At 35.8% G+C, this 10921-nt stretch overlaps 1 protein-coding gene across 1 annotated transcript; it reads right to left on the bottom strand.

The window, feature by feature from the left end:
* Positions 1 to 207: 207 nt before the first annotated feature.
* flt3 (fms related tyrosine kinase 3) lies at positions 208 to 10899 on the bottom strand. Its single transcript, XM_023949926.1, has 24 exons — positions 10768 to 10899; positions 8276 to 8352; positions 8031 to 8182; positions 7840 to 7949; positions 7636 to 7747; positions 7418 to 7551; positions 7111 to 7274; positions 6859 to 6991; positions 6597 to 6771; positions 6346 to 6446; positions 6152 to 6260; positions 5875 to 6080; positions 5687 to 5799; positions 5474 to 5606; positions 4600 to 4704; positions 4423 to 4533; positions 4181 to 4337; positions 3522 to 3634; positions 3308 to 3429; positions 2898 to 3020; positions 2703 to 2814; positions 2231 to 2330; positions 1244 to 1349; positions 208 to 1091 (listed from the first exon to the last, which is right to left on the bottom strand). The coding sequence occupies exons 1-24, from the start codon at positions 10796 to 10798 to the stop codon at positions 897 to 899; spliced, it is 2994 nt and encodes a 997-aa protein (XP_023805694.1). The 5' UTR covers positions 10799 to 10899; the 3' UTR covers positions 208 to 896.
* Positions 10900 to 10921: the final 22 nt, after the last annotated feature.

The raw sequence follows: 10921 nt of genomic DNA, 5'->3' as shown, positions 1-10921 counted from the left end.
CACAGGCAGCCGGGCTTAACAGCCACCAGCCCTTGTGTCAATGTATTAACGACAATTTTTATACATTTTTTAATCAATTTTTTCTCCTTTTATTCATGTCTCGTAAGAGTTTATAGCCAAAAAATTTTTTAAACATTGGTTTATACGTTTATAATTTATCCTCATAAATTCAACAACAAATACGTTTTTCACAATAACAAAACCAGGTTAATGCAAGAATACATGAACTTTATTGCAATCAGCTGTTTGAAGCTCTTTAAAAAAGTTGTAGATATTTTTTAGAAACATTAAAAGCTTATAAAATATGTATAAAGTACATTCTGAAAAAGCACAAACTTAGGCTTGAATAAGTTGTGATTAAAAATCTACAAAGTGGTAATAAAAGAAAATGATAAAATGTAAATAAAAGTTTTTATAGTTTGCTACAATATACTGCCGTTGAATATTACTTGAGAGCTATGCTTTAGTGAACAAGACTAAAAATACTACTTTTAAGTACAATTTCTTAACTTGAAAAATGTAGATTCATAAATAAAATGAAAATTGTGTATTCATCAGGACTTAAATAAGAAAAATACAATCTCCCTTTAAATCATCTGTTTGATCTTTGGATAAATTTGTGGTGATGTTATTTGTGAACCACTGGAAGTTTTTTATGTTACTTGAATATAAATTATATAGAACAAAGATAATCAAATTGTCTCTAAATGTTCTCTAAGCATTAAAAAAGAATAAAAAGGAACAGCATTTTAAATCCCTGCCAACGTTTTTCTGCAGAAAAAATAATCCAAAAAGTAAATAAAAAGAAGTAAAATTTGAATTCTTTTGATTTTGTTATGATTGGAATATATATTAGGCAGATAAAAACGCTGAGCATCAATATTGTACAGATATGATCACTCTGAATCAGAAGGCATCAGAAGCTTCTCATCAGCTGGCCCAGGCTCTGCTTGGCTTTTCTCAGTTGTGTGGGCTTGGATGTCATTAGCAGACTCTTTGTTTTCATTCTCTTTTATCATAGCAGAAATATCCAAAACCGTCTGTGCATTCTGGTAGTCGCTGTCCGTCTGGTTGGGCATGTTATGGTACAGCTGCAAACAGGAAGTAACTTGGTTAAAGGAGGTCTTATTCTGGGATAGTTCTATACACAGACTGCATTTTTTGGATATGTATTATAAACAAAAATGTAAAAACTCAAGTGCAATTAGAGAAATAAAAGCTGATTTGCTGTACGAGACCATACCTCCTCTTCTCTGTTCATCAGCTGGTCCTCCATGAACGACGCCAACTTGGAGAACGACGGACGATTGCAAGGATCCAGGTCCCAACACTGGCGCATTATTTTATACCTGGAGACAACAAACCCAAAGATCCAACTTTTAGTTTTATTTCAGGGTAGGAAGTATTTTACAAATAGCTTTGCAAATGAAAACTTCAAACCAGCATGACTTTGCAAATAACTCTATAGGTTTATATGTAAATTAGCAACATCTGCAACTTTTAGATGAATTCTATGATTCACCTAATTGTTGTTTTTATATTGGAAATATAAAATCATCAACTTCTTTAAGCATCAATGTTAAAGATGTTGTCTTTTTTGCTCCTGTGGGTGGGTGGGGTGGGGGGCTGTGTCATTTTCAGCCAGACTGTGAATCCCAAAGGTCCTACCAAACTAACTACGTGGCTACAAGGAAGCCCATTTTTGGGACACCTGTGCCGGTCCCCAGTCTGGATAAAATACAGGGTTGTGTCAGGAAGGGCATCTGGCGTAAAAATCTCTGTCAAACCACCTGTGCGAATCAGTGAAAGCTGATTGGCTGTGGTGACCCCTGAAGGAATATGCCGAAAGGTGAACAACGACAACTGTGAATCCCAAAGATGTTTTTAAGTACCACTTAAACCTATATTCCAAGTGGCTGGATGGCTCCGTCGGCTGGGTGTAGGGCTGGCGTGCAAGAAACCAGGGTTTTTTTCCCAGGGGCGCAATGAACTTAATGTGGGCCAGTGCGGGTCATCGGGCAAGACCCTTTACGCTAATGACTAACTATGTGGCCACAAAGGGACTCAAGTAGGGTCTCCCTGTGCCGGTCCCCAGCCCAGATAAAATACAGGGTTGTGTGAGGTGTAAAAATCTCAGACAAATTGGTAAAACCTGATTCACTGTGGCGACCCCTGATGGGATGTGCCGAAAGGTGAACAACATCTTAAGCCTATAACCTCAAACACCTACACAGACTCGCTGGCATGGTACGGACAGTCCATCTTGAATCCTTTCTCGATAATTGAATAGAATGTGTGGTCCACCTTCATGCTGGGGTACGGAGTAACACCTGAAAACAGAAGTTAAGATTAGAGCAGGCATGTCTAAAGTCGGGCCCATGTTAAAATGTCGGCGTATTTCTAGTCATCAGTAAAATGCAACCCACAGCCTTTTCAAAGAACTTTGTGTACGATTTATTGATTGTGATTTGCTGAATTATAAGTCTTAAATCTGTGGCAGCAACCTTTAGCTACTTGACCTTCAGAGCCTTAAGGGCCAAACGAGAGAAACCGATTTGTTTCTGTGATCAAAACCACAGTGGTTTGTACTTCTGAATAAGATTTTATTTTTCTGTTCACACGATTTAAATTTAGAACTTTACAGTGAGCATTTAGAGACTTTTTTCAAGTCAAATGCGTTGAGTACTGTTCTGTGAAACTACCAAGTGAGAAGATCTCCCATAGCAGAATGCCATAAGCCCAGACGTCACTCTTCGTGGTGTATATCCCCTGAAAGAGGCTCTCTGGTGCCATCCACTTCACTGGCAAACGCACCTGAGGGGCAGGTAGTTATCTTATTTAAAAAAAAAGTGGCAAAAGGGGGAAACGCTGTATAAATCATTTTTTTGGTCACTCACGTTTCCTCTCACAACATAGTTGGAGTCATTGTCAATGTCTCGGGCAAGTCCAAAGTCACCAATCTTGGCCATCCTTCCTTTTGTCAATAACACATTTCGAGCTGCCAGGTCCCGGTGGATGCACTGCAGAAAAGAAGCAGCAAATGCAACAAAAACTCAACCTCAAAACCCAAGTTTTGAAAATGCAGAAAAAGTAGTTTCCTCTGTCAGTTCAAACGACAAAAGATGACTTATTAGTTAATTATTTTACTAATCCCATTCTTTATCATGTATTTAAAATCAATGTTTTAGGATAAACCTGTGAACTTCTTTTCATCTTAGTAATATGGGATGTTAAATCCAACTTTCTCTCTGTCCACATTTTAACAAAGTGCTGCTATCTGCTTTAGGAAGTAAAATCTGTCCCTTACATTCTTAGAGGAGAGGAACTCCATGCCCTTAGCCACTTGTAAAGCGAACAAAAGCAGGTCATCAAAGGTGAGAGCATGCGGGTCCTCCGTCTGATCGTCTGCACTTTCAAAGATTTCAGGGTCTGAAAATGAAAAGATAATACTTGCTTTATTTTAAAAATGTTTTTCAGGGATTTCTGTTCATATTTTTTCTTTCTTCTCTCATGTGTCTCACCTTCATAGGTGTCATTTTCAGAGGAACTGATGGACAGAAGGGCGATGTTCTCCTGCCCCCTGGTGGTTGAGGCGTGCATGGGCACATAGTTGTCCGTGGTTGAGACAGGCTCACTAAAGAGACAGAACAGTTCACAAATGATAAAAATACTATTTTATTTCCCCCGGAATCCTTTATCAAAAGTTTTAGCCTTTTACCAAAATGTTTATTCTTAACAAAATTGTTATTCTTAAAAAATATGGTCTTAATGTCTTTTTCTTTGTCGTTATTTTGTTATTTGTTGTGCTCTTCACTTTGCATTTATTAATATTTACTCCTAAGAGATTTAGGTGGCTATTTTTAATTTTTAATTAAATTAACAAGTATAGACTCAGCACAAAACAAAAGCTAAAACACATTATTGCCAAAATGATTAATTATAATAAAAGAAATACATTCAAATTAATGCATAACTTTTATATGAATTGCTTTTCAAAAAATAATTAGCCCTAATTGCTTAATTCTAGCTTTTGTCAAATGAAAATCTTTGTGTTTTTGAGTTTGCAATCTGCATGCAAACAAATAGATCCCATATACCTACATAGATAATACATGCCAATTGAACTAAATGGTGTTGTTGTGCATTTTGGTTGCTGCTTGTGATGGACTTTTTCTTCAACCTGGAAGGTTTCTTCAACTGCATCTTGCAGTAAATGTTCTTGAAACGGTCCTTGCTGAAGGCATCGGTCACAGACTTGTAGTAGCAGTTGCTGTTCTTCTTAAGATAGTTCAGGAGGTCTCCATAACAGCAGTACTGGAAAATCAGGTAAATGGGGCCTAACCGTAAAAACAAAAAAGACAACAGTGTTTGCATTTTCTTATAGGAAACCCAATCACTTCATTGGCTTTCATCTAGACATACCTATTTCAGTGCATGCTCCAAGGAGGTTTACGATGTTGGTGTGGTGGCCGATGTGAGTCAGCATCTTCAACTCAGACATGAGAGCTTCCTTTTCAACTGACTGGTGTTTTTCTGAAAGGTGATACACATTAAATAAACTGTAACAGTTTGCTTGTCAGTCTTGAAACAACCACTGACCTTTCAGCATCTTAACAGCAACCTGCTGAGACACTCCTGGCTTGTTGATGCCATAAGCTGTAGCCTGGACCACCATGCCAAAGGCTCCAGAGCCCAGTTCTTTACCTGAAGGTGATGTAATCAAACACCACAGCGATAAATTGTAATGCAAAAACAAAACAAACAAAAAGAATCTTGAAATATTATCATAAAAACATGTATTTTAAATTTGTCTTTTAACTCAATACTCAATGTGCGATATTTTTCAGTCTCAAAACAAAAACAGGAAGTAAAGTAACATTTTAAGCAAAAAGAAGAAACTGTTTTATGTTATGTGGATTTTTTTCATTATTAAGTTTCAATCTATTCAAATGTAGACAGAATTTCATGTGATGTTTTATGTAATATGGGCAACCCATCTCCCTAAATCATTAATCAAATTCACTGAATAAGCTTTATAATAACTTATGTATCCGTGGTAATTACCTCTGATCATATAAATTCACTAAAATATAATCAGTAATGGAAAATAAGAGTGAATTAAGTTTGTTTATTTGTGGTCATTGAATCCAATTTGATTTGTATTTTCAATTGATTTTGATCTGAACGGGGACAGTGCACGTTAAAGTACATTTCTGTAAATACGCCAGTGCTGGCTGCAAAACTAATTTTCAACTCTAGTACCAGGGGAAAGGGGTTGTTTGCCAACAACAAATACCAAAAACACATAAAATCAAACATAAAAATGACAAGTAAGACAAAAAACACAAGTATTAAATACTTTTTATTTTAAATATTACTTTCTTATGTGTTTCTGATACAAATATTCTGACAAAATTAGAAATTTGTTTAGATTAGTGAATCTGGTTTTTAAGCAATTTAATTTCTCTCATACCCAGTTCCAGGTTCTCCCTGGGAAACTCCCAATTCTTGTTATTCTCAAAGTCCTTGAAGTTAATGTAGATATAATCATTGTCATTGGGCCCAACCATCTGGATCATCTGAAGTTGAGGCTGGTACTGCTGTTTCTGTTTTTGGAACCAAAGAGGGTTGGATTTAGTGTTCTTCCATATGTCTGACCGAAAATGCGCTAATGTGTGAAACAAACCTTCTTTTGGACTAAGAAGATGAGCGACACTACAACAATGGCTAAAGCCAGGAGCAGAACGCCAATTCCAACTTTTAACGGCATAATGTAGCTGTTATCAGGATGGATAAAGCCTAAAAGGACAAACAGCAGTGATTATTTCTGCCAGCTATAGTGCGACTGGTGTTCTGCCGCTACAACTGTGTTACCTGTAGATGGTTGGGTAGGAGCTGGCAACTGCAACCCATACGTCTGGTCACACCAACTTTTAAGCAAGTTTGTCACGCAAAACTTTACAAGCGGTCCTGCCGCCTTGTGTCCGTTCAATGACTTCTTAATTTTTGTGACACACAGTTCCTCAGGGTGTTCTTCATAGCCTTCTTCAACCACCTCCCAGGATGAGTTTGATTTACAGCTGGATCGACACAAACAGGCACTTTTAAACAACAATTCTACAGTGACCTTCAAGACTTCAGCGACAAATACCTGTCATTAGAAGATTCGCAGGATAGCCATGTGAAGTTTAGTGGTGGGACACTTTCAACCACATAGGTGAGGGAATTATCACGTCTATCAAGTTTGAATTCTGGTTTGTCTGTAAGAAAATCTGATTACAGGCACTGCAAGATTTTACTTTTAGAAACTAAACAAAGTCCAACAACGATAAAGGTGGGACTTACCTGCAACACAAACTTTGATCTCTTTTGTTTCCTTTTTTCCTGCAGCTTCAAGAAATAACTTATAGATTCCCGATTTTTGGAGATTACAAAATTTCACAGTCCTGAAAAGCAGTTTTGTAGTTATTACTTTTCTCAGTTTTTTTCCAACTTTGTTTTTTAACGATAGAAATTGTCCCTGTATTATTAACAATACTTTTTATTATCCAACTATATTATTAACTTTTTTTTTGTTTTTTCTTTAAATAAATTACCTGTGCTTTGTTGCCCAAGTCTCTGTGCATTTATAAACATTCCCATCGGGATCCTGCCAAGAGCAAAGCTGGAGTGCAGGGTGGTAGGAAAGCTTTGCTTCCAAACAAACACCAGTTTTTTTCTCAGCTAACACGTCCAGACGTTCATCCAGCTGAGCAGAAATGAAGCCTTCAGCTGAGGAGACACAGAAACCAGTCAAAGCATTTGAAGCTAAACTGTTCACCAAACGTCATTTGACTCAATATGCGATGCTCTACTGACCCAAAACCTGGACATGAAAAGATTTGTTCCTGCCGTTCAAGCTGCAGGTGTAGGTGCCACTGTGCTTCTCACTAACTTTTGGGATGGACAGGTAGGACCGCTGCCAATTATGCCTATCATTTAACAGGCACATCTGGAAAAAAAGTAAGATTAATGAAGCAATAAACTTATAGCATTATATTTTTATTCCCATCTAAGGAATATAAAAATGGTTGAATTTCTTCCTCTGCAAAGTGAAGGGAATTCGGTCACCTCTTTGATTTGGTCCTTTTGGCATTGTAATGAGTTCAGGTTCAGTTGTTCCCCGTCTTTCCTCCAAGCAGGATAATTGTTCGAGTTCTTAATTTTGCAGCAAAGCAGTAAGCTGTCTCCGGGGCTCAGGGTCACATTAGAGACAATTTCCTTTTCATTGAAGTCTGAAAAGTACCAAAGGCTCAGTTTACCATAATTTTCCCATGTTGACTGTGAACAGTTCATCTTTTAACTTTGCATATTATCCGCTTTCAGAAAGTTATGTTTGCCAACATCACTGTAGCTGTGTTTTTATTTATCTATTTACCATAGTCATACAGTTGTGTGCATTCTTGTCCTTGTGTGTTGGTTGCACAACACATCACTTCCTTGTCCTCATAGTGAGTTGTTGACACTGTGCTCATTGCCTTTTCACCAGCAACAATTTCACCTTTGTTGCCTCTGTTTAAAATAAAAGGGCATTTCAGAATATTATGCGGTATTATCACAGCTGTTTGTTGGATGTATTTGTGGCTGACATCTTACTTTGACCATTCAAGTTCTGGCTTGGAAATATCTTCAGAAATGCACAAAAATTGGGGAGATCTGTTTCGTGCATTCACGTTAGTCAGCAGCAATTGTGGTTTGGTGGGACGTTCTATAAGATATGTAAAAGATCTTAGTTATCCTTGTTTAAAATTAAATAAAAGAACTAAAAATGAGGAACTGAGCTATAAAATTTATACTCACTTTGCAGAACATGAAGGACCACAGTCTTTGAGAAAATGGTCATATTGTGACCAGAACAAGTCAGAGTGTACTGGCCTGAATCTGGCATCACCATGAAGTGAGTCTTGTCCCTAAAATGATTAGGACAAAATTCAGTTCAGATTATAAATAAAGAAAATAGAGAAGACTCATCTCATGCAGAGTTTACTTACGAGGTCATTATTGTTTGATTTCCTCTGATCCACCTGCAGACAGGAGAACCAGAGAGGCCGTTGACGTTGATGTTCAGCTCCTTACCGTGTAGCATCGTGATACGGACCATACCAGAAGAATCCTCATAGTCGGATGTGTTAAAGCATTCTGTCTGAAAGACAAAATTCAACAATGTTGGGATTTTAGATAAGAACAATAAAAACTAACTTTGAACTATTTTATATGTTTCCACTGCTGCTCTTACCTGAATACTTGGCACACAGACGTCATTCTCTGCCCCAACGATGCAAAGAGCTCCAAGAAAACACAGCAAGAGAGAAGCTAGGACAGAAGTGGCAACATCTTTTTATTATTATTATTTTTCTTTGTACAATTTTGTTCATAAGCACCATATAAAGTAATACTTGTAGAATAATACCTGTACAGGCTCAGGACCAGACTTGAAATCGGACTGTGTTCAGATCCATTTTTATTCAAATCAAGTTTACATTTACCATTAAATTTTACATGGACTCGGCAATGCTATAAGAAATTATAAATACTTGATGGGTCCCTAAATCATCATAGGTCCACACAAGCACAATTAACCATAACTTAGGCACATTTGACTTGACAGATTTAAAGTGACGATTGAATTTCAGAACTGTTTTGTTGTTAGAAAAACATTGAAAAACATCCAAGAGGTGGATTTAAATATCAGTTGTCTTTTCAATTTGGCAAGAATTGTAAACTAACATGAACTGAAAATGATTCAGTTTTAAATTTTAAAGTAAAAAAAGTGTTTAAAAAATCCCCTATGAATGTAAAATAACAATAAAATCTTTAAGTTACAACTTTATTCAAACTACATCATAAACTGACTGAGATAGAATTAATTTGGAGAACTAAAAATGAAATAAATGTAATACAAATCCATTTTATCATTGGCAATAAACAATCTTTTATTTATGTAAAAAAAATGACAGATTTTTAGAGTCGTTTCAGGTGATATTTGATTTAGTTCTAAATGTTTTATTTACTACTTGGAAATTTAATAAAAAAAACAATTTAAATAAAAAATCATCACGCTTCACAAGGACATTTGCTTTTATTTGATCTGACCTAAATTCATGAATAGTAACAAAACAAGAACAATTTCCACTTTTGTTTTTGATTGGTAAATAAGTTAAACTAGAATTTCTATAGGCTAGTGTTTAATTATTCTTGTTTTTTCACTTTCCTTTTATTTAATTCGCCTTAATATTTGAGTAAATCAGCAGTGGTTGTTAGTAAAGTTCAATAGGAGTCCATTATTTCATGTTTTTCTCTGACTGACTGCAAAAATGGTGGATGTAATATCATTAAAAATGTGTTAAAGTTGGACTTTCAATCAAATCGGGAATTAATAAATAATGGATGATTAATTACTGCTAGTAATCACTGATTAGTATTTTGGGTAGTTTTTTGTTGGGTCTGGTGGTCTTTTGATAACTTTTGGGCTGGAAAACTGTTACTATCTGGCAACACTATCTATCTGCCAATCACTGGTAGAGATTAGATGATGATTCAAAGCAATTTTTAAAAAGTGGTCAGACGAAGCAAAGTGATTCGAGGGGCTGTGAAATATGGAAGCGCTTCCGTAGCGCTTCTCTTGAAAATGCTGACTAGAATTGAATTATGCTACACTTTTTGAGGGGGGATGTGAAAACAAAAATGTAATCCCCTCTTTGTATTTTTGCTTTAATTATGTCACAGAGTGTGCGATGTTGAAGAAGGAAATGAAAAAGCATAATTAAAGGATTGATTTTTAATTTTAATTTTGTGTCATTTCATGCAGTTACATTGTGAAAGTGAAAAAGCATTTCTGTTAATCCATTTTAATTGTCAAATTAGATATTTCTAATTGAATTTTACTACACATTTACCAGAGACCCTTTTGAAAATTAAATGTCAAATACCATTTTCTTTATCATTTTAATTAAGTGATAGAATGAGCTGTGTTGAAGAAGAAAAAGAAAAGGTGGTTTGGCGGATTGCTTTTTCATTTTAATCTTGAGTCAACAAATACAGCTTCAATTTGAAAACAAAAAAGCATTTCTGGCATTGACTTTTATTTTTAGTAATGCTACAGAAGCATTTCTGGGCATTGACTTTTATTTTTAATAATGCTACAGAAGCCTTTCTGGCATTGATTTTTATTTTTAGCTGTGCTATAGAAAAGCTTCTATAAGTTTGTGGAATGCACTGCCCATGCAAGTTAGGCAGGCCCGTTCATTGAATGATTTTAAATCCATTGAAAACTCAGTTTATCTCTCTGGCTTTTAACTCAGTATGAGTTGGGGATTTTATTGATTTTTATTACTTTTGTATTATTTTGTTTATTTTAGATTGTTGCTTTCATTTATCTTTAATTGTTAAACACTTTGGTCAGCCTCTGCTGCTTTTAAAAGTGCTTTATAAATAAAGTTGACATTTCATATATGTAATGTTTTTCCAAGTAAGAATAATGTATATACTATAAAATACATTTCTTAAACGTGATTTCAGTTTTTTAAAGCTCATCAAAACATTTGGATTCTTGATATATTTAAAAGAGGACCAGTACATAAGTTATTCTATGTTTTGTTTTTTTTTTGTTTTTTTGAAAAAATGATAAATACAACCACTGAAGAGGGCCCCATGTTATTCTTCACCTGGGGCCCCAAAACTGCTAAGTCCGCCACTGATTATAATGCCCAAATTTACAGCAGTACTCACTGGCAGTCGAAGCTATCTTGATCCACATCATCTTGCTCTCCGTTATTGGAGTCACATATTCTGAGGGGAGTTGAGTTGCGGATTGTCTGCATGCAGAAGTGTGCAACAGTGTTTTTAACAGAGGAAGTATGGCTGGAAATAACGCCTCACTTAA

This window comes from Oryzias latipes, chromosome 20, assembly GCF_002234675.1.
Source record: "Oryzias latipes chromosome 20, ASM223467v1".
Taxonomy (NCBI): Eukaryota; Metazoa; Chordata; class Actinopteri; order Beloniformes; family Adrianichthyidae; genus Oryzias; species Oryzias latipes.
Note: the sequence above shows the minus strand (reverse complement) of the source record. Positions and strands in the feature narration are given on the sequence as shown.

Excerpts from the sequence above, each read along its gene's own strand:
- flt3 (XM_023949926.1), bottom strand. The coding sequence starts at position 10,798 with ATGATGTGGATCAAGATAGCTTCGACTGCCA. Across the intron at positions 6,992-7,110 it reads AAAAGGACCAAATCAAAGAG|ATGTGCCTGTTAAATGATAG; the intron begins GTGACCGAATTC and ends CTTTTTTTCCAG. Across the intron at positions 6,081-6,151 it reads TGCGAATCTTCTAATGACAG|CTGTAAATCAAACTCATCCT; the intron begins GTATTTGTCGCT and ends GTGTCGATCCAG.